The sequence below is a fragment of the Coffea arabica genome, chromosome 11c, assembly GCF_036785885.1.
Source record: "Coffea arabica cultivar ET-39 chromosome 11c, Coffea Arabica ET-39 HiFi, whole genome shotgun sequence".
NCBI lineage: Eukaryota > Viridiplantae > Streptophyta > Magnoliopsida > Gentianales > Rubiaceae > Coffea > Coffea arabica.
In genome coordinates this window covers 43,517,735-43,541,000 of record NC_092330.1, presented here as the reverse complement: position 1 = coordinate 43,541,000, position 23,266 = coordinate 43,517,735, and the positions used below count along the sequence as shown (strand labels likewise).

The window sequence follows — 23,266 nt, the reverse complement described above, 5'->3', positions numbered from 1 at the left end:
GAGATACAAAACGTATTTGTAAAGACTGACATGTTCACGTACTGCAAATACATTTGTAAATGTTATTAGAAAGGGAAAGTATTCTTTGTACAAATTGTGTATAATATCCAGCTTCACTTAAAAAACCGAAGCTTTCTGTGACAAGCTCTTGAAAAAACCGAGCTAACGTCACTATTCAATCTGACCAACAATAACACAAGGAACTATGTACCAAGTGCTGTTTACAAGATAAGAGGCTTGAAAAGAATGCAACATTGAATATGTTGCGTAGATTACCAAACGTGAATGAACCTTTCCTGTGGAAGAACTGGATTTGAGAAGCCAAATGTGCTCTTTTCGTTGAAATTGTGTAGGATTTTGATGAGTGAACTGGCCTTCTTGCTGGCACGAGTTGTGCCTTCAGTGAGTTGGGAATATAACGCTCCCATAAGAGATGGGTTCTTCACTAAAACAATAACCGCATCTGCTCCGCCATGGGTGCAAAAGGAGAGGAGCAAGGAGACGCAATATTCTCTTGCAGCCATTGAAGAGGAAGAACCAAGAACCTCCACAATCATTGGTAAAGCTCCAGAAGACAGGATGGAAGTAGTTCCATCAGGATTATCAGCAAGATTTGCTAAAACTGCTAGAGAATCTGTTACAAGATCTTCTCTTTCACAAGAACTGATCAGATCAACCAGCAATGGGACTAATCCAGCAGCAAACACTCTCCTGTGGTTCTCAGGACATAGAAGGAGGCCGAATATCGTGACAAGTGCATTCTTCTTGCCACGATCTGTCCCATCCCTGACGAGCTCCACCAGAGAAGGAATTGCATCTGGAATCTCCCCAATTAGTTGCCGGTATTCTTCAGCTGAAGCAAGGTAAAAGAATGCACCAGCTGCATGCTGTCGAGCTTCCACTTTCAGTCCGCACTTCAAAACATCAAGTATCAAAATCAAACCTCCATTCTCAACAATTATTTTCCTGCTTTTCGAAAACTTTGAAAGATTTAACAGAGATGCCATGGCATTCTCTTGCAGCGATGGATCACATGAAAACAGAAGATTCAACAGAGGCGGGATTGTACCAGCTTCAACCAAACAAGACCGATTAAAAATGCTTGTTTTGGTGAGCAAACGAATCTCATAAGCAGCTCTGTTCTGCTCTTGATTATTGCAACCCACAAGCCTGCCAACGAGAAAATTAGCGAGCAATCGCACGGCCTGCTCAGATACTTTGCTACCCGCAACAACTGCCTTTGTAACATCACGACTACGCCCAACTGAATCAGCAAAGTGGATGCCTTTTTCTGAGCAAAATCCCTTGATAAGCTGCTTCAGAGCTGCATTGGGCACAAAATCTGTGCAGAGAAGCCTCTGGCCTGTCTTGGGACAGGTGCGGTTTCCAGCTCTGAACCATTTCAGAATTGAAGATCGCTCATACGTGTGACCTGTAGCTATTGTAACTGGATCAGACATGAGTTCCAACGTAATTGGACATCGAAAATCATCAGCATTCAAGCATCTGACGGTATCACAACTACCAAGATTATCAGTTCGCTTACTTGTCACCTTATCCACATATTCGAACAGTATCGACCGGCAGTAGATCATGAACCCCATTAGGCTGTTGAGAAGTCTAATGTTACTCTTCTTTTCAGACTGCGATTCTAACCCAATCTCATCCTCCAAGAACTTTACCTCTCTGTTGCATTCACTCCAACTTCCAATCCCAAGATACTCCAGAACCTTTCTTACATCACTTGGTTTTGGATCAATTCCACCCCCAAAATGATCCAATATCCAAAACACCTTCCTCAGGAATCTCTGATCATCAACTTCTGTTTCAAACTTCAGTGCCAAAGCCTGATCTTTTACAAACTCAACTAAGCCATTAACTTCGTCACCAAGTTCCATTTCCTCCAAAGGCAGAACATCCAAGGCCACTCCCATAGCTCTGATCAGAACCCGGAATTCATCTGCAGTAATCTGCGACTGCGCCAGCATCCACAGCCTAGCGTCATCTCTTGTACAGTCTTCCAACAGGTACTGAACTTTTTGCAAGATGAAGTGGAGCTCAGACAAGCTCAGAGTAGCAGAATTAGTGACGCATGTCGAAATCCCTAATGGGATTTCTTCAAGAAAAATGAGGAGATTTTCGACAAAACGTATTGCATTTCTCGCATTTTTTATATTAACGAAAAAAGTCTTCGACTTGTATTCACAAATGGTACGGCCTAAATTGATCAGGGAAGTAAGAAGGCTAGAGAAAGATACAAATTCACAAGGACGGATTGCCGGAAAATTCAATATCCGGCGAGTGAATACATCAGAATTATATGTCATTGAAGTGCACAGCTTAAGATCAGGACGGTAGCAAATTTTCTACTACTATTTTGTTTTTGGGAAAGAAAATCTGATAAAATTCCGACCTGTACAAACTACAAAGGAAGGAAAGCAAGGAGAAGAGCTTCTATGTTTGACTTTGGGAAGTTTATGACTTTTTCGGTTGGGGGATGGATTTGGTGTATGGCTGATACTCTTATATACAGTAATACATTGGGTGGTCATTCTTTGAGGTTGCAATGGGACACGTGTTGAACTCTTATCGGTTGATGAGGATCTAACGCGGAAATACAACCGACAACGTGGCTTAGAGTGATGGGTTTGACATGGAGATGGGACGAGGAGGCTTCGGAGGATGTTCTTCTGCCAATGAGAGGATGCCATGTAATGGGGAAAAAAAACTCTTTTTTGTGGGCAAGAAAATAACGAGATAAACTCGAGCTCGTGGGGCAGGACTGGAGGATACACGAAGGGACGGACGTGTAGCCGACATCTCATCATGCATATCGAGGCACCATTATTACCTAGGGATGGGAGTGTATGAACGTGGAATCTGGTGTATTTTAATGAATGTTTTCATTTGATAATTTCAAAAAAAAATAAATAAATAAAAGAACTTGAATTTCTATTGTTGTGATAAGAAACTATACATTAGATAAGTTTTATCACAAATGCAAAAGAAAATGGCATACTATAATAAACTTGAATATGTTCCCCATGACGTCATTAGCTAGGAATGAAGTCCATAATTTGCATAATTCGGTTACTATTGTGTTATAATTGGAATTGTATAATGGTGTTGAAGGAAAAATATCATCATCATCATAGACTACATACAGCCTGGAGCTTGTGCCAGGAATCGCTTTTTTACCAAAGCCTAAAGACTTTTAGAATAGTTTACTAACTTTAATCCACAGAAAATCACAAAAATCGATAACTTACGTGGTTCCTGAGGAGATTAATATCCTAACCCCAAACTCCCCCAGACACCGATGTGGGACTTGATTAACTTATGCAACTTAGCTGCTACTAAGGATCACACCACAGCTGTTTTTGGATTGTACAATTGGGTTTGCTTAATTTCTGATGTAGATAAAACTTTAGAGTAGTTTCTTTATGTATGATGATGGATGGATAGAGAACTAATAGATTCCTTGGGAAAATAAATTGGTAAAAATTCCGATCCACGGCCACTGGCATAAAGCGTAACTTTGAATTGGAAAATAGGCTAATGAAAAAAAGATGGACATTCAAAAACGCCAATTCTCAAAAGACTTGTAGTCATAGTTGTCAAAATCGCGATCCGAATAATCAAAATCAATCCGGATCGTATGCAGAGTCGCAAATTATATTAATTTTTGTAGGATCGCATAGAATCGTAGCAGGATCGGTAGGATCGTACGATCCTACAATTTTTTTGTAATTTTGTGAAATACGAAACTCCATTTTATAAGTAAATGAAAATATTTGTGGTATATTTGTAATTTATCAAAGAATTGCAACCTTTTATTGCAATTAAGAGCTTTTGGTAGGATCTTACGATTCTACGATCCGATCATGTGAAATTAAAATCGATCCTATGTAGGATCCCGATTTTACAAACCTTGCTTGCAGTAATATTTTATTACTCTTTGAGATAGAGGTCGCAATTGTACGTATTACATTAAATTTTTTGACAGTGGGGTCGTCTGAATTTGGCATCGGATACCTTCACCAGGAAGGTCTGCTCTCGCATATTATTCATCACCAATGTCAACAACTTTTTAGTTGTAAAGTTTTCACCTAAGAGTACCTCAATTAAGTGGCAGTATACAGTTTGGCTGAATCTTGGTGACAGAGTGTTTGGATAGAGTATTACTTGGAATAAGTACGGTAACACATTTTATGATGTGATGTATGCGAGATAAAAAAAATTAATTAAAAATATTAAAAAAAATAGATTGAAAAATATGTCTATGATACAAGTCAAAAATTATTTGACAAAATAGCAGGTAGTGTCACAAATCTATACATGAATTTGAGCTACTTTCATTAGCTGGGAATGGATGCTGTTGCATAAACTTTGACAAAGATCAAATCCTAACTTGCAATGGGGTCGGAAGGGGAAGTGGATTCGTGCTGTAAAAAAATGGAATCCAAAAGGCTCGCCTTTGCTGCCTCGCTGTGTAGGTGTATTCTTGGGATAAAGCTCTATACAGTCTTAGAGAATTAATTTGACAGAAAGATTGAAATATCCATAAGTGAAAAAAATAATAAAAAAGATACAAAGACTTGAGGGCTATGACGAATAAAATCCATTGAAACACACAAAAAAATAAAAACAATAAAGGTATCATTCTTAAGGCAGTCAAAAATAACTTTCATGTTTAAACACAGCTCCACCTGAAAAGCAAAGCACAACTAGAGTTTACTACTACCATTTACGACATCACCACCACATTAATCTCTCCATTTACTACTAATCCACAATCTCACGATGAGCAGATTCGAAGTTTTGTCATATTTTAGCATTTGTGGTGAGTAAATCATCAAAGATACGCCATACTACTGTTTCCTCATAGTTACTCAAAAGGAGTAAATCCTAGTTATTTTCTTAGTATCAGCATTAATAAATTGCCAATTCAATGCACTAAGAAGTCATCAATACATGTGAACAAAGTGCATTGCCTTGCTCTAAGCCTCTAAGAGAAGAAAAAGGGTCAATGTTATGTGACTCATTAGCAGTATTAATAAGTAGAACTATATATAATTTTGCATTGAACAGATATAATGGATGGAGAATCCCGTCTGCAGTTGCTTTGCCTTGGTAAATTGAAAGTACCATAATGGAGCTCTAGAAGTTTTCCTCCGTATATGGTCCAATAATTAGCAGGCTTCTTCCTCCAAAAAATTCCTTTTCAAATTGTCATATTCTCCAGTATGGTTGTAACCTGTAAGAATCTGGGAGGATGATCTCGCAAAACTTTGAGAAACGCGTCCAAGAATAAATGAAGAAAGCGGTGCCAACTCCCATGTACATGTTGGGGGTGTAAAAAGAAACGGGAAGCAATACTAGAGCTTTTTAAGATCCTAACTCCTAATTATGCTTATGGATTCATTATTGCTATTGCTTCCATACTATAGTATAGATTCAATAATTTAGGCAGCCGACTAGCTAGCTACAATGGCTGCTTAATTATTAACGTCTAATCTCCAGATAATGGAGACGACCCCAATTTTCCGGGGCTTTTGCTCTTCTGGCACTTGTTAACGGAATTGCCACAAAACTCTAGGGTCCAAGAATGTCATTAATGCACGATTGATTGGTACCTATATGTCTCTTTAGCTTCATGTCAAGCCAGTGCTTCCATCGAACTTAATTAACGTTGCAAATGCCTAATTATTGAGGACGCTTTCAGACCCTTGGGAATACTCTTCCGGGGCTTTTGATCATATGACCTTTTGGCTGTTCTAACCGTGGTTTCACGTCGGTTAGTTTTATCATTTAGCTGCTTTGTGTCAATCATGTACTGATGGATTAATTCGGCCCTTGTGAAAGCATTGTTCCTTTCTTGTTTTAGCCAAAAACTGACCAAAACTTTCCATCTAGTTATGATTTGATAACATCATAGCTTCACCATGTTACTTCCAATATTTTCTGTTTTTCTCAAATTGGCATCGAGTCTTGAGCAGTCGAAACCAACTCTTTCTAGGGAAAAATCATGACCCAAACACGCTATTATGCAAAAAAGACCAACGAATAAGGTCAGGTTAGGCATCATACTCACCATCAATTGAGATCAAATAGGACCACTTGCGATATGTTTGAGCTAATGATCTTACCAATTAACAGCTGTTTGAGAAGTGACGAATGCAGTTTTAGATGATGATGCAACAGTCATTTTCCGACTTTTTTACGCAGTTCTTGGTAGGTAATATCATATTGTTCCTTTGAGCAAACTATTAACGGAATTTAGGCAAAGAAAACCCTGTGCTGATGTATGATAATAGAACATTGACATATTTACGAAAGCAACAATTAGACTGCCGCCTCACAGCTCTGTACAGCCATGGACATTTATTGTTGCTGCTTTGTAACCTGGCCTCCACTCGATTGCTGACGGACCATAGAAGACTTTCCAAGCACGTCATATTCACCCCACATGAATTCCAAATCAGTGTCATCATGGCCCAAACATCACAGACAAAATGGGATTCTTGGTAGATACAGCCAGCTTGCAACAACTAAGCAGAGATTAAGGTTGTTTCGCGCCTTCCCGCGTAATAAATAGATGAATTTTGCGAAACTCTTAGTCCACAGCGAGAATCAAAGAATGGCTGGTCTGCACAAGAAATTTGCCTTCTTTGGATTGCTGAAACTTTGGATGCTGATACTAGTCTCATCGCGAGGTCCAGTCTATACACCTCCAAATGTTGAGCGGGTTACGGACCAATTTCGTCGGATTTCAGTTAGTCAAGGTTATAATGTGTTTTATGGGGGTTCAAATGTCCATCTTACGAACAACGGGACCAGTGCTGATCTTATTTTGGACAAATCCTCAGGTAACGGAACATGGAGATTGGAATTTATCGGTTTTTAGTAACAATGGTCCCCATAAAAACATTTTGTCATGATTTTTGCCTTCGCGTTTCTCATTTCTCGCTTCTTCCAAGTACAGGGTCTGGTTTAGTATCAAAAAACAGATACTACTATGGCTTCTTCAGTGCTGCAATGAAACTCCCTGCTGGCTTTACCTCTGGGATTGTAACAGCCTTCTATGTAAGAATCCCCTACTCCCTGCTGGTTTTCTCCTTTTCTTCAAATTTGACGTTCAACACTTCAATTTGCTGTCAAACAAGAAGCGCTCAACAGCTAAATTTGCCTTTTCTCGTTCATATCCTAGTTGTGAATGGTTTTTAGCCGGCAAACTTGACAGCTCGACTTCCTGAACGAGAATAAGTAAATGTGGATAGTGTCGCCGTTCTGTTGTCTGATACAAACATATTTTCCATGTTCAGCTGTCTAATCAAGACCTTTTCCCTCACAACCATGACGAAATTGATTTCGAATTGCTTGGCCATGAGAAGAGAAGACAATGGGTTCTGCAGACAAATTTATACGGCAATGGAAGTGTCGGCACAGGAAGGGAAGAGAAATTTTACCTCTGGTTTGATCCAACACAAGCTTTCCATGAGTACAGCATCCTCTGGAATAATCATCACATAGTGTAAGATGACCCCTTAACTTCTCTGCTTTTGCTTCTTCTTTTTTTCATCAAATACATTTGTGCGGAACAGGACAGTAAACAAGTAATATTAACCTAAAATGGTTGATGAATCGATGCTGCAGATTTCTTGTGGATAACGTTCCCGTGAGAGAAGTAATTCATAATGGGGCAATATCATCAGCCTATCCATCAAAACCAATGTCAGCTTATGTAACAATCTGGGATGGATCAAAATGGGCTACTCATGGAGGAAAATATCCTGTGAATTACAGCTATGCTCCGTTCGCGACATCGCTGCGAGGAATCGAGATGGAAGGCTGCATTCGTGAGAACTCAGCTGCATGCTCAAAGAGGAGCGTATCAAGCCTGGATCCTGTGGATGGACAAGAGTTTGCTAAATTGTCACAGCTACAAACGACAGGATTGGAATGGGCAAGAGGAAAGCATATGTTTTACTCCTATTGCCAAGATAAATCCAGATACAAAGTCCTACCACCAGAATGCACCACTGCCAAATAGCAGTCTTTGCATTTTTATTTATTTTCATAGTTCAGAGTAAAATTAAGGTGGCAAATGCAACCTTGGAAGAAGTGACAAGCTTAGGCCTAGATGTTGTATTCTTCGTTTGAAATTAATAATATTGTACAACATTTCTCTTCTCTTCTTTTTTGTGGTGGGGGTTGGGGAAGAGGAGGGGGGGGGGACAACATTCTTTATAACATTCATATGGCCATTGATTGAAGGTATTAAAAAAATGCATTTCTGAACAGCTCATAGGCTCAACCAACTCCCAATAAAGGAATTGGCTACCATCAAGCCTTTAAGGCTTGGTGGGATGGGAGACAAGAGTTCAAACCTTGCCTCCCACTAATTGTTACAGGTGTGGCTCTCTAAATCCAGACGGATGTGTAGTGCACTCGTTTGGTCCGATGGTGATGTAATCCTCGTCTGTCCAGACAAATACCGAGTATTGAAAAAAAAAAAAAAAAAACCCCTTTATCTCCTTGTGCAGTGAGTCCTGAAGAAAGATTTCTAATGCTATGCTCACCTCCTCTTTTCCGTGTTCCCTTTTCTACTTGGGAAGGAAGGGAGAAAAGTCAGATACTCTTGATGGGCCATGGCATTCATTGGTTGTAACTAGGCCCAGAAATTGTTAAAAAGGTCAGGCGGTGGGCCATGGGATGGAAGTTGGTTCTGTATGTTATCTTGGACCTGATTGCCAGCTGTCATTTGAAATTTTCTTGACGCTTCGGTCCAGGGATTTAGTAGTTAAGTTAGGAGATGTCTTTCGGTCCAGAAGGTAGGCCACCAAACGCTTGCAAAAATAGACTATCCAACTGCTAGCTCTTTATTTTTCCCTTCTCGTCAAAGATTTCATGAGACTCTTGAAATGATAGGTTTAAGTCTGATTTGTAGTTACCTAAAATATAACCACCTGTAACTTTCATATTCATATATGGGATGAAAGTCTTAGTTCAAGTAGGAATACAAATGCGAAAGAAGAAAGAAAAGAAATGAACAATTCACATGTATCAAGATGCGTGAGTTACTGGGCCGACAAGATACGTGAGTCCAAAATTAACCCGTGAGAAACAAGAAACCTAAAAGAATAGTCCGCGCTTGACCGGCTAGTTGCCCAGATTCTTCTTGTTTTCTCATTTCTGGGGTCAATTCCGGCCGTCTAGTGGCCTCAGTCTAGTGACTGCCCCGACGGCCCAGAAAAATTCACTAACATCATAGTGACCTCATTCGGGCCCAATAATCTTGGACCCTTTCGGAGGTGACTGCCCCAACGTCTCAGAAAAATTCACTAACGTCAGAATTAGAGATGTAATTGAGTCGAGTTTGAGTATTGGCATACTCGAGTTTGACACGACTTACAAGAAGGATACTCGAGATCGAGCGAACAGTGTTATTGGAACTCAAGTTCGCGCCCAATGCATTGCTTATAGAACTTGAACTCCACTTGCATGGATTCGAGTCAAAACGAGTTTTATCGAATTCGAATAAAAAAGATTTGGAAATTTCATTTTTTTTGGTAATTTCTAAGCGAAAAAACATTTCAAAAAATTTCATACAATCTAAAACATTTCGTAAATTTAACTACTCTGGTGAGCACAAGAATAATTTCATAATAATAATATATTAAAAATTAAAATTAAAAAACTCGATAAGACTTGACGAGCTTTCGAGTCTTACTATTGGATACTTAATCTCGACTCGTTAGGATCTATTAAACGACTCGAACTCGATCAATACGAGTTCAAGTCGAGTTTTTGACCCAGGTGCTTGCATAGATTACAATCCTAGCCAGAACTCTTTGTCAAAAACGGGACCATTAAAAGATTTGAAAACGGAGTAAAACTTCAACTCAAACTTTCCGTCCAAGAGAAAGAACCAATAGTCAAATGTCTCAAGCGCTAATAGCAACCTAAGATACTATCATCATTATCAACCACATTGCACTTGCGCGCCAAGATTTGGATGGCCCCCGTTTATTTACTTTTTTTCTCCCCCCAAGAAACAGAAAACAAACGAGAAGGATTTCACAACCATGCTGGATTCTTCAATGGAGTAACGACAGCCTTCACTTGCAAGTAGTTCTTGAGACTGTATTCACCCTTTTCTCTTCCCTGCCCGCTCATCTTGTACCCACCAAAAGGAATTGCTGCATCAAATGTATCAAAGCAATTGATCCATACTGTCCCAGCTCTCAATGCTCGCATCAGTGTGTTGGCCGTGTCAAGATTCTGCGTAAAGACCCCCGCAGCCAGACCATATCGACTGCTATTTGCCCTCCTTGTCACTTCATCAAGATCCCTGCAAAAATGCATGTAGGAGAGATTAGAAATTTTATCTGCGGCTGTCTCGTATAACAGAATGAATGTCAAAAATTCTCCCTGAACATACTTATATTTCAGGATTGTTTGAACAGGACCAAAAATCTCTTCCTTAGCAATCAGCATGTCATCCTACACGTTGCAGCGAGCATCAATGTAATGACATACAGAAACTTCCAGTGGCAAATTTACAGGTTTCTCCACCGAAGAGACTTACCTGAACATTAGAGAAAACAGTAGGCTTAATGTAGTACCCCTTTTCACCCAGTCTGTCACCTCCAGTTTCAAGGGTAGCACCGCTATCGACTCCAGCTCTAATATATCTCAAAATTTTCTCAAACTGTTCTGAGTCAACCTGGCACATAAATGCTGAATTTATTTTTCAGTTGAAGACAAAGAAAAGAAGGAATTTTTTGCATTTTTATGCCATTAAGGAAAATAATTGCTGGTCTTTCTAATACAATATTTTGGCAGTTCTCTGTATCTCTGCTTTGCATGTATCTGAGGAAAGCAATTAAATGAACTATGTTGCACTCTTCCAAGAAATAGTTAAATTAGAGACAGCATATGTAATGATCAGTCTTTTGTTGGTGAATGTCCGTCACAGCAAATCAGAAGTTTACCTGAGGACCTTGTTCTATTTCTTGCCTGAATGGATCTCCAACACTGCGTTTCAATGCACGTGCAGTGGCTTTCTCCACAAATTCATCATAAACACGTTCATGAACATATGTGCGGGAGCCAGCACAGCAACATTGTCCCTGAGAATTAAGTAGAACATGCTTAGACTATCAGTAGAACTTATCTTCCACGACCTACCAGATTGAGGAGCAAGAAGTAGTAGATAGTAGATACCTGGTTAAAGAAAAGTGCAAAGTGGGCTAGCTCGACAGCATTGTCCACATCAGCATCCTCACAAACAATAAAAGGAGATTTGCCTCCAAGTTCCAAAGTCACTGGCTTAAGGTTGCTTCTAGCAGACAATTCAAGAATAATCTTTCCAGTTTCTGTTGATCCAGTGAAGGCAAGCTGAAAGTAGAGAGGAACCAAACTTACTAAAGTATAAAGAACAGTGATAAACAGGATGACCAAAGTTAGAATAATTGCACTCTTTATAATCCAAACAGTAGACAAAGGCATTTAACACCCATGATATTAAGTAGCACCTAGAAATACCAGTAGCCACCAACGGAAAGGTAGTGGAATGATCTTTTCTCTCGAGTTGTTTAGCTAAGGGACTAAAATAAAGGAAAGCATGTAACTCTCAAAATTAGGCTATACAAGCATTCTTTTAAAATATCTGCAGCAAACCTCAGTCAGTTACGGAGACACTATATTTTACCTTGTCCACATCCATATGGCTGCAAAGAGCTGCGCCAGCTGTTGGACCAAAGCCAGACACCACATTCAGAACACCTGATGGAAGCCCAGCCTGTAAAAGAGGCAATGAAAAAATGAGATAACAAACTTAAATTCTGTTCCGTATCACAGGATTGGAAAAGTAAAGCAACATTACTTGAAATGAACAGTTGTTCATTCACTAACGAAGATCTGGGTTTGACAGTTACCTCATGCAACAGCTTTGTCACATATAGAGCAGATAATGGTGTCTGCTCTGCTGTCTTGAGCACAACGGTGTTGCCACATGCTAATGCAGGCCCAACCTTCCAAGCATACATTAGGAGAGGGAAGTTCCACGGAATAATTTGTCCAGCAACACCAATGGGTTCATGCAGAGTTTGAACATGATAAGGTCCATCAGCAGGAACGGTCATCCCATGAATCTTGTCGGCCCAACCTGAAGAGCAGATAGATTAAAAATCATGCGATGCCACATAGAACAACAAAATTGGCAGAGAGCCCAATGTACCTACCAGCATAATATCGCATGAGGCGCACAAACATAGGAACTTCAATTTTAGCTGCTTGTTCATATGGCTTGCCATTATCCCAAGTCTCTAGTGCTGCAATTTCGTCGTTATGCTTCTCGACTAAATCAGCGAAGCGTAGCAATATTCTTTGCCGATCCTGCACCACGAGCAATAAACATAATCAAAATAGTTCTCCATTGAAATCATTCAAGAACGAGGAAGACAATTGATTACATAAGCAGTCAGCTTGGGCCAGGGTCCTTCATCAAAAGCCTTGCGAGCAGCAGCCACAGCTCTGTTGACATCTTCTGCATCACCTTCAGCAACATGCGCAATCACTTCCCCTGTTCTAGGGTCCAGAGTTGGAAATGTCTTCCCTGGTAGTGAGAAGAAAGCAAAAACTAAAAACATAGTAAAAGGCGATGGAAGAGGAGTACACATAATGGCAATCATTGCGACAAAAATCACACCTGAGGCTGCATCAACAAATTGACCATTAATGAGAAGCTTAGTGTATTCCACATTAACCGGTGGCTTAATTGGCTCCTCGAGAGCAGCAGCAGTGCTATACCGAGAAATTGCTCTTGCTTGGCAAGCACTTTTTCCTGAGCAAAATAGTCAACGACTTAGTTTAACAGATGAATCAGGCAACAGCTACTCTCAATGGCATATTAGAATCTAAGTATCACATTATCACAATCTAGCTTGAGAGAACAGAGTAAACAGTACAAAGGCATTAAGTTTGTAATCAATTGTCAAGAAAAGACCTTTACAAAAATCGACATCATATTTGGCAGCTAATTGTAAAATCCATCATCGTGTGTTAACTGTCGCTTTTGTGCATCTGACATCATCTAATTTTTTGCCGGTAAATTTCATGACAAGAAAACCAGATCAGGTTGCATATTACAGGAAGGCAATCAGAAAATCCCTGTTTTACGTAGTCATCCAAATGAATATACACTGAACCCCATGAATGAATGCAGGAAATATATTTTCCAAGTAAATTATTTCACATTTCAAAAGCAGTCCAAATAAGAACTCTGCTAAAAATTTACAAATTGCTCTGCTGCATCATACGTCAGTCATTCACTATTTGCCTTTCTAGCTTCTCATCTTTGACCAAAAATTTCAACAGTGCACCACAGTACAGAGTCACAATGAACCTGTCTATCCCAACATAGATCGGTTTCATCATATACATGATTAAAGAAGATAAAAAGATCTAAAAACAAAACATATGTGATGGATAAACAAATTACTAGAAAAGAACGGAAAGTGATGAAAACAGAGATAGACGGGCGATCACCGATCAGACACATGAAACGACAAAAATCATCCACTTCACTTTAACGTCTCCCAACACAACTTCACTTGAATACTTACACGTTTCATCCAAATACTGTCGAGGATCGTACATAGAATGCTATACATGCGTGAACATACATAGACAGGTGTATGAATGAATACCTCCGGTTAGCCGGGAAGCAAGAGAAGACGTAAAAGAACGAGAGAGCAGAAGCGATGAGACCCTTTTAGCCGCCATTCTTCTCCTAGCCTTCAATCCAATAAAATAAACTCTGAGAAGTCAAGACTACTTATTCGTAGCTGCACCAACCTTTTTTGAAAAAAAAAATTTTCTTCCGGTTTTTTGTAAATTTCTTTTCTGGAGAAGAGTCGTATCGAGTTGGTATCTTTTTCTTTATCCGGGACAGTGGAAGGATGAATATAATAGACATAGGAGATATGAATGAGAGAGAAGGAATGATTAAAAAAATGTCAAATGGATCATGATTGGATTACAATTTTCTAAGAGTTTTTATAAAAATATACTCCCTCCGTCCCGTTTACTTAGTCTTGATTTTTTTTTCACACAAATTAAGAAAGTGTAATTAATTTGATTGGAAACATAAATTTAGATTAATAATTTTCTAAAATACCCTTATGCTAATAACGAAGAGTGCATTGGAAAAACTCAATGTATTCAATGTAATGGGTTAGTATTTAATAACAATGTATTAATAACAAGATATTTAATAAGGGTATTGTAGACAATTTGAAAGATCATTACATTTCTTAATGGGAAAGTTGACTACAATTTGAGACAGACCAAAAAGGAAAACAAGACTATCAAAGTGGGACGGAGGGAGTATATTATAGTAATTTAATATGCTTAATTTAAAAAGTTGATTAACAAATATCGGGCTCCGTGAGTTTTTTGATTATTCGTTTAAAATTTTACTATAATTTATCGTAGAAGTTGTAGAAAAATTTTTTTAAGTACATAAATTTTTGAATATTTTGAAATGCATAGTTTAAAATTTTTAAAATATTTTTTGAATTATTGTAATTAAAATTATTAAAAATTTTATAGCAGATAAAAACTTTGACTAGAAACTTGTTTGTCAAACGAGACCATCATATGTATAAAAATTGACATCCCACGCAAGACGGAGCTAATAATAATAATAATAGTAAACTCCGAGAATATGGAAATTGGTTGCACACGATGGTGAAGAGCTGAATGGGATGGGATGACTTACCAAACATTTTGGGTTTGGTTGCAACGCTTTTTGCCGACGAGGGTCCGTCTAAAACTTTACTGTAATTTATCATAGAAATTGTAAAAAAAAAATTTTTAAATACATAAATTTTTGAATATTTTGAAATGTGTAATTTAAATTTTCTTTTGAGATTATTGTAATTAAAATTGTTAAAAAATTTATAACAGATAAAAATTTTGACTAGAAACTTGCTTGTCAAATAAAACCATCATATGTATAAAAAATTGACATCCCACGCAAGACGGAGCTAATAATAATAATAATAGTAAACTCCGAGAATATGGAAATTGGTTGCACGCGATGGTGAAGAGCTGAGTGGGATGGGATGACTTACCAAACATTTTGGGTTTGGTTGCAACGCTTTTTGCTGACAGCAAGTATGAAAAGAAGCATGATTGATAATTAGTGGGCTTATCCTTTTATTTCAATCAATAAAGTAGATAAGATTGCAAGAATAGGGTGCCAGCATTACGATGAGCTCTTTGTTTGTTGTCGTTATGTATTGGGTCAGAACCGTTGGAATGCTAGCACGCAGTAAGCCCGGGGCGGATCAAAGCTTATCTTTGAATTTTGATGACTAATATAACTCTTGTCCTATTGTTCAAGTGGACGAAAACAGTTGAATGACTAAATGCTACTCCTGCACCGCATTGTCATGTTTGGTAACTGGGATTTCAGTTTGCTGAGCTCCAAAAGGAAGACGTAGATACCGGTCTTGTCTTGTTATCTCGTCGTGTAATGTTGTAATCTTGGAGCCCCTAATCTTACATCTTCCACAAGATCATTTCTCCAGTAATCATGGAATAATCCTTTTAACATGGGATGACTTGTCAAAAGTTGGGCAACATAATTGCTTCACAATTTTAAACTTATATTCCCCCCCCCCCCTTTTTTTTTGTTAAGATTTAAACTGACACCGTAAACTGAAAAATGATCTTGTTTTTCGTGAACACATTTTCCTACTACCTTTTTACCTCACATACATTAAATCGCTACAGTAATTTTCCAACGAAAAATTCATGAAAAATGCAATCCAAACACATTCTATAGTTTTTTTTAATATAAAACATGATAGAGGAAATTCTGGACCAAATGAAATTACAATTGTCACAGGCTACATTTACATGGCGGTTTATGATTTCCAATTCTTCAACTTCAAGCCTAGCAGCTAAGAAACTAATGGATTAAGCTCAAGCCTCAAATTTGGATCACAACATTAACATTATTATAAAATACCTTAGTTTATAATATCGCACATAATTATTATAAAAAAAAATAATATCTCGCATAATTATAATTATGTTGCCTCCCTTGATCAAGCCCATCAGCCGAGAACGATCAGAGAATCAACCTGCAGTTTTAAAACTGAAGACTTGCAAATCTGACCGTAAACATTAAAAATGTCATGCGATGCGGATGGTCAGACCAGCACCGTTTAACCAAAACTTTCGTTGTTCATATTTGGCTTAAAGACAAAAACTCCCTTACCATTTGATCCAAAGTTGTGTGGTCTATTCTCTGTCGCTTATTTCTTCGCACCGTACCCTCTATTTCAGTCACACTCATCAGGTTGAATACTAGGAGGTGTTTACCGCGCGATGCGCGGTATAAGTTTAAAGATTGCCCAGAAAATGTGTAGGATTGTTTGTAGGAAGTGGTAAGGAGGGATTTTGTGTGGGGAAAACTTGGTTGTGTTGAGTGCATTTTGATTTGAATAGTAAAAATTGATGTGGAAAGTGGAAAGTATATTTTGTGGATGTTTGCCGTAGTTATATGTGTTGCAGTATTGTGATAGTCACAGATAATCAGTGGGAAAATGAGAATTCATTGTAAAAAGGATTGAAATAAGATAGGTAGCTATTAAATTTCCATTGAAATAGCTTGTTTCTGCCTTGTGTAATAAAGATTATAACACTTGATGAACTTAGTTATTAATTGTTCGGCATCAGAGTAAATGGTTATAACTGAAAATGGGAAGGGAGAGAGGGATAACCGAGGTGATATGGTAAGAAGAAGAGCACGGTGGTGTACATGCTTAGTTAATCTGCAGGCATGAAACGTAGTAGTATAAAGGGGGAATATATTATACAGGAGTATTAGCGGGAGTCTGGGAAAAGGGGAACAAATTTAGTTGTCATCGTGAATGTTTAGCCTGTCGAAGTCGAGGCGGTGAATGTGTAGAAGGTCATCCAAAAAGTAGGAAGTTATAATGTTGAATGCAGCTTCTTGAGACAGCCTGGTCGTAGGAGGAGGAGGTTGGATGCAGGAAATAATGGTTCGTCCGTGCAATTTGGGTGCAATGAGGCTGGCAGTATTATTATTCTGCTTGAAAGTCAAAGAAAAGAAGAACAATGTGAATGGTTAGAATGGAAAAGGCGGGTTAAAAATTTTGAGATCTAATAAAGGGAATGAATATTTACCTGCTGGTATGCATGATAAAGCTCATATGTTGAATATCCAAGTAATTTTTCAGCTTGAGAATCGATGGCGGTGGCATACAGGGAACCAGTTGCATCCGAAAGTGAAAGTGAAATACATGCTCTGTAAAGGGAAAAGTGGCACTGGTTATAGGAAGATGGAATTTGGTGGGTCGTGAAGTTCAGGATTTATAAATAATGGAAGAACCTGGGCAACAGGTGTACAACGTGTTCGCAATGCTGACAGAATGTATGGATTATAGATGTAGAGTAATGAGGTTCATGACAATTGGGACATATCATGTGGTACATTTTATTATCTTGATGGTCTATTTGAGCAGAGCCTTTAATCCATGCCGTCCCAACTTCCTATTAATCAGGTATAGGAGTTGAATGTAAGCAGCGATAAAGTAAATGCGAATAGAATAGAATTGAATAAAAGATGAGTTGGGAGAGTTACAATTTGTTTTGCAGTGGCAATATGCATGATTTGATCATCATTGGGAGGCGGAAGGAGGGCATTGGGATTAGCATAACTCGTGGTGGATAGAAGCTGTGTTGGTTGGGTAGAATTAGCAGAAAACCTGATTGATGGATAGAAAAATTAGTGATGAAATTTAATAGTAAAAGTAGGTGATGTAAACATTGGAAAGTTACCAGCTATGCATGTCGACTGCCTCTTGAACGTCTGGATTTATGAGAATGACTGATGATCTTTCAGTTGACAAGCTAAGATCTGTTGTGAGGGGAAAAAGTTGGCAAGGGAAGGAAAAGCGATAAAAATATCAAGGGAAGCGAGAAATATGTTTGCTTACAGTTTTTGGTTGTGACTTTGATCCTGATAGCAATAAGAACGGGAAAGTCTTCAGGTTGGGAAGCAATAATAGGTCCATTGGTTTCTTCAATTTGATTACAGAGAGTGAGAAGCAATGGGCGGAGACTGTATAAGCAATAAAAAAAAGATTGATAATTGTTGTGGTTGTAGCATAGTTGAAAGGGATGATGATTATGTGAATTTTAAAAATGGATGGTAACCTGGGATCAGCAATTACATAATCTCTACTGATGGACAATTTTCCGCGAACAGTTGTTTCTCTTCTAGGTAGGACATGCAGAACTTTCCCCATGATATCTATTGAAGTCAGATATAGGAAGCAATGTAAAATAAATGGTAGAACAAGGTTAATTTTTTTACGGGCGAAATAAATCAGTGAAATTGGGAATGGTTTGTATACTTATCAAACGATTTGTATTTGCAAGTGTGTCCAACATGGCAAAGGGGTGTAAGTGGAAAGAAAGTGGAAGACAAGGTCGTTGCAGCTGATGAATGTGGCGAATGCGTGTTTGCTTGGCGGCAACCCAGTAGTATGAGTAGTGTCCGGCAGGGATATCAGCAAGGGATGGACGGACAATGGCATTTGATATGTAGTATGTCTTAAAAGGTAAAAGAAGACTATCTAGTTGTTGAAGATATTGTGCAGGCACATGCATATTAACTGTAAGTCCCTGTATTTTAAGATGGTTAGTTTTTGTTAAAAGCTAAACGTAGGAGGGGAAAAATGCTTTTAAAAAAATATAATGAAACCTGTGGATCAGCAAGTGCATATTGCCGATAATGTGTTTGAGGTCCACCGAAACGGATGACATGGGTTTTTTCAATAACCTGGACAACTGTTGTCCAATCTTGGAGATCTGGATCAATGGTCGAGAGCGGAACCATAGTATTTTCCATGGGGGGAAAGGCTGCGGGAAAATTATGAATAATTAAGGTTAGATTATAAGTAATTACCGTATTTAAAAGTCAAACAGAGAATAGAAGTAGGAGGGCAAATATAAAGGAAGAAGATGCAGAGTGGCTTTGTTTGCTGAAACTTGATTATGAAATTCAGCACAGAATTATTATATAGATGGACGCATAAAAAAATTATAAAGGAAGGGAAAACATAGAGTTGGGAAAAGTAGAAGGAGGATAATTTGAAGAGGGGAAAATCGGCAGATAAAATGGAGAAAAACGAAAAAGAGGGGAAAAAAGATTACCTGAAGAGCAAGGGAGTTCAGCGGGTAAGGAAAAAACTGGTTCAGGAGAATTTATGAATTCGGTTGTAAATGGTTTTGACAGAGATGTATTGTGATATAGAAGAGAGGTAAGTGATTCATGTATTTATTGGAAACAGATAAATGATAGAGCACTGGTGTCTGACAATCTCGTGAGGATATACATGTGAAATCTGAAATTGCAGAGTAGGGGAGAGGACGTGGCTATTTAGGTAAGGGCTGGCAGGTGTATAGTGGCCAGGTTTTGAAAGTGTTTTGATTGCATTAGGCAAGTTTAGGAAAGGAGAAAGTCTGGGACTGTATAGTAGCAGGTGTATGGTGGTTAGATAAAAATCAACGTTTGACTTGATATTGGTCCTGGAACTATGGTAAATCATAGTTACGTGACATTTTGTTTTGTTTATTATTGGGCCTTGGTATTTTTGTTGCTAACAAATTTGTGAAATGCATAACGTATAGACTGAATATCTTTGGGAATTTGCTAATCTGGTGTTAATAATTTTGGATATTTTATTTGGAAGGTAACATGCTTTGGATATATTCTGATGAGTTTGTATATTTTTTTTTAATATTGTTGAATGGAGTTGTGGACAAAAGAACGTGAGGGATAGTAAGGACTGTTTTTTCAGTGCAACATTGCAGCGCCACTGATTAATACTACAAGAAGCAAATGCGAAAGGATGCTCAGAATAGGATTTGTCCAGTGTAAATGACAAAGCCAAATCCGAAATAACAAGGAAAGTTAAACCGGAAAGTTTGTCATGGAAGATAGGCGGCCATTCGTTCAATTATTGCTGCCATGATGTAGGAGGAAGCAGCTCACAAATTCGTCATATACATACTTGGGAGGGGGGAAACTTAAAACGGCCTACAAATTGCTCATCGCGTGATACGAGGAGCGAAAGAAACGAAGAGATGGAACTTTGTCTTCCGCTTGTGCTATTGTTAGTCACTTAGTTTTATACAATGCTCATAATGACCAAATTTGGTCTGGCCTTGGCATTCAAGTATGAGGTCCAATTATTTTTATTGGATTTTTCAATTTGTAAGCTTTTGATAGATGTAATTCAATTACAAATTATTATTATTATTATTATCATTATTTCAATTTATATTTATTATGATGTTAATTTGAGAGAGTATTTTTCAGATCATCGTATTTTCAAAAACAAAAAAAAATATTTAAAATTGATTTCAAGCTCTAGGTCTTTAGTGGGTTCCATACAGCAAAACACTCAGGCTTACAAATGCACGGCCCAATTTGCACCTCTGCATTTAAAAAAAAAACGCACACAGGCACATTCATCAGCTGCAAGTTGAATCCAAGTTGCATTTGTAGGCGGCGCTGTCATTCTTCATTGAAATTTGCTTATTTAATAATGAAAGTGATAAAGTAGAGTCGATGGGAAGGAGTAAGGGTTTGTAATTATTTAGGTTGCACAGGTTGAGAGTTTTATGGGAAGTGAATATTGAATTGATTAGGTGCAAAAAGGGACAGGAGGTGTAGTGACATGAAGAATGAAAATAAGTTGGTGATTAAAATGGAGGAAGATAATATGAATAGCATTTGGATTGGTACGTCAATAAAGCTAACAAATTACAGATCAAAGATAAGAATGTTTACAGATCAAAGATAAGAATGTACATAGTAGTTATGATACCAGGGGAAAATTTTTTCGGATCCATCTGTCTTGTAAACTTGGACGGTAAATGAATTTTCTGCTTCAGGTATGAAGACTAACTTCTCATTCAGCTGCAAATCGTGCTGGTAAACAAAGGAAGTCCAATTGTCGGTGAACTCTCGGCCCTTTATCTTTACTTGAAAAAGTTTATATCCAGCTCTGAGAGTGAGTTCTGGGGTTTTTTTTTCATTTAGAAAAACGGCAACGAACTTTGGTATTTTCTAGCACGGAAGGAAAAGGAAAATAGTGAGGAAAAACCATAATAAAAACACACAAATAACAATGTGCAAAAAGTTGAGACTCACGAATTTGGCTCTGTTCTTTTTGTCGTAAATCTGGTAAAAAGATGTAGAATTCATAATGTCATGAGTTATATCTGGTTTGATGGAAGAGGATACATGCTGATATAGAATATATGGTGGCTTGATATCACCTGAGATGAGAACGATCGAGTTAAGAAGGAGAATAAATGTCTATGTACCCTCGGTATGGAAAAGCAGACTAGTTATACTGACCATGAATATTTGCAGAATATTGCAATTGCAAAATATTAACAAGAGGAACTGTCCATCTAAGATAAGTGTGCATTTTAAGCTCTGTGAACTGAATAATGTCAAAATTTAAGTTGCCAATGTGGCGTAGGAGGATATAGCTGTCTCTGTCAAGCAAGTTATTTTTTTCAAATTCTGGCCATCCAGCTCCAAATTTTTGGTTCGCAACCTGAACATTCCAAGTTTCATTTCCTTGAACAATAGTGATGCTAGTTTTGTTGTGCAGTTTCAAGATATAGTGAAAGGTGGAGGCGAGAATCTGCAAGTTGAAAGCGGAACAGATGAAGTTGCAGAATAGAAGTTTCTTTGTGGGTGCTTATATTTATACATGTGAGAAAAAATTTTACCTTTTCATGCTGGCTGCATCTGAACAAAAAGCATCCTTCAGTGACATTGGGAGTATTAGGTGATTGTTTGGAGGAATTATTGTCCTGAATGTTGATTGCCATCGAGCTGGATAAATGCAGCAAAAAGGATTCTAGGAATAATGGTATAAATAAGAAAGAGTTTAGATGATAGATTTTATAGAGAAGAAAAGGAAGAACCGGCGAAGATGGTTGAAAGGAAACGAGCTTGTTAGGGATACATATTAGGAAGTATAGTGGGGTAGGATGTGGTATAAATAGCAATGAACAGCAGTTAAAAATGAGTGGGCAGTAGAGATTTGTTAAAAGTCAATACAATTGAAGTCTGGGGAGGCTGAGAGCAATAGTAGGTTCACGAACTTATTTATGAATGAAAGACAACTGATGTGAAGTTTGTGCAGACTGACATGAATAACTTGTGATAGTGAACCACCTTTGAGTCTTCATAAGAAAAATGACAAAAACAGATAAAGGAAACAGGGAAAGATGTGTAAAATCACTACATAGCTGAGTAGGGAAGCAACTCCCAGAAAGATGTGTACTTGGAGAAATATTTGGGGAAAGAGGCAACAGAGATGCAAAGCACTACATAGGTGAGTAGGGAAGCAACTCCCAGAATTTGTTGTAGGCGTTTATTCAATAAGGACCATTTGTTCTGCGAAACAACCTTTTGAAACTGAGTTTGAGGTTCAAGTATAATAATAATCATCCCTTTTATTGGCATAAAAAAAAATGCATCAGAACCATTGTCGCTATTTTTTAACTGCTCAAACCATCATTTGGTCTCTAGTTGTTGGACAATGAATAAGAAGGATGTGTGTCTTAAAATTAAACTTTCTGCTTCAAGATTTATGAACATTGAATTTAACATGGTAGGATTCTGGAAACACCTTGCACCAAATGAACCATATCGTGTTATACTTGCTGATGTGAGGGATAAGTTGTATGAGACACGCGAGCGCTGTCGACATATGTTAGCTGATGGAACTTCTGATATTTCAGAGGAGGGAACCTATACCAATGCTGAGCAGGTAGTACTTCTGAAGTTAATTGCTAAGTACCTAAAGTTTTGAATAGCAATGTTGACTATTATCTATATTTTTTCTTGTAGTCTGATCTCTGAGTCTATGTCGTTAGGTAAAAAGGCTAGCAAAGCTCGTAAGATGCAGAGGTTGGTTGGTTGATTGATATTCTAGAGAAAGAGAGCAATAATTGCTCAGAAAAAAGAGAGAATTGCAAAAGTTAAGTTTGAAGGAGGCAAGTATCAGAAGCTTCTTGCTAGCACGCTAAAGGAGCAGGGTGAGAGAAGATTCATGTTAATGTGTGGGATCTGTATATTTCGTTTTTATGCGTACGTTTGAGATTTTTTTTGCTTAAAGTTTTTTTT

General features: G+C 38.0%; 3 protein-coding genes across 3 annotated transcripts; 1 reads left to right on the top strand and 2 right to left on the bottom strand.

The window, feature by feature from the left end:
- Positions 1 to 272: 272 nt before the first annotated feature.
- LOC140016612 (U-box domain-containing protein 19-like) lies at positions 273 to 2,327 on the bottom strand. The gene has a single exon (XM_072070176.1). The coding sequence runs from the start codon at positions 2,325 to 2,327 to the stop codon at positions 273 to 275; it is 2,055 nt and encodes a 684-aa protein (XP_071926277.1).
- A 4,038-nt stretch (positions 2,328 to 6,365) lies between these two features.
- On the top strand, positions 6,366 to 8,193 carry LOC113718214 (probable xyloglucan endotransglucosylase/hydrolase protein 33). The gene is made up of 4 exons (XM_027243130.2): positions 6,366 to 6,869; positions 6,986 to 7,086; positions 7,326 to 7,534; positions 7,657 to 8,193. The coding sequence occupies exons 1-4, from the start codon at positions 6,599 to 6,601 to the stop codon at positions 8,051 to 8,053; spliced, it is 978 nt and encodes a 325-aa protein (XP_027098931.2). The 5' UTR covers positions 6,366 to 6,598; the 3' UTR covers positions 8,054 to 8,193.
- Positions 8,194 to 9,880: 1,687 nt separating this feature from the next.
- LOC140016788 (benzaldehyde dehydrogenase, mitochondrial) lies at positions 9,881 to 13,938 on the bottom strand. The gene is made up of 11 exons (XM_072070625.1): positions 13,716 to 13,938; positions 12,716 to 12,850; positions 12,480 to 12,622; positions 12,249 to 12,402; positions 11,943 to 12,172; positions 11,717 to 11,806; positions 11,230 to 11,403; positions 10,998 to 11,135; positions 10,592 to 10,729; positions 10,445 to 10,506; positions 9,881 to 10,354 (listed from the first exon to the last, which is right to left on the bottom strand). Exons 1-11 carry the CDS (start codon positions 13,789 to 13,791, stop codon positions 10,081 to 10,083), a joined length of 1,614 nt encoding a protein of 537 aa, XP_071926726.1. The 5' UTR covers positions 13,792 to 13,938; the 3' UTR covers positions 9,881 to 10,080.
- Between the last annotated feature and the right edge of the window lie 9,328 nt (positions 13,939 to 23,266).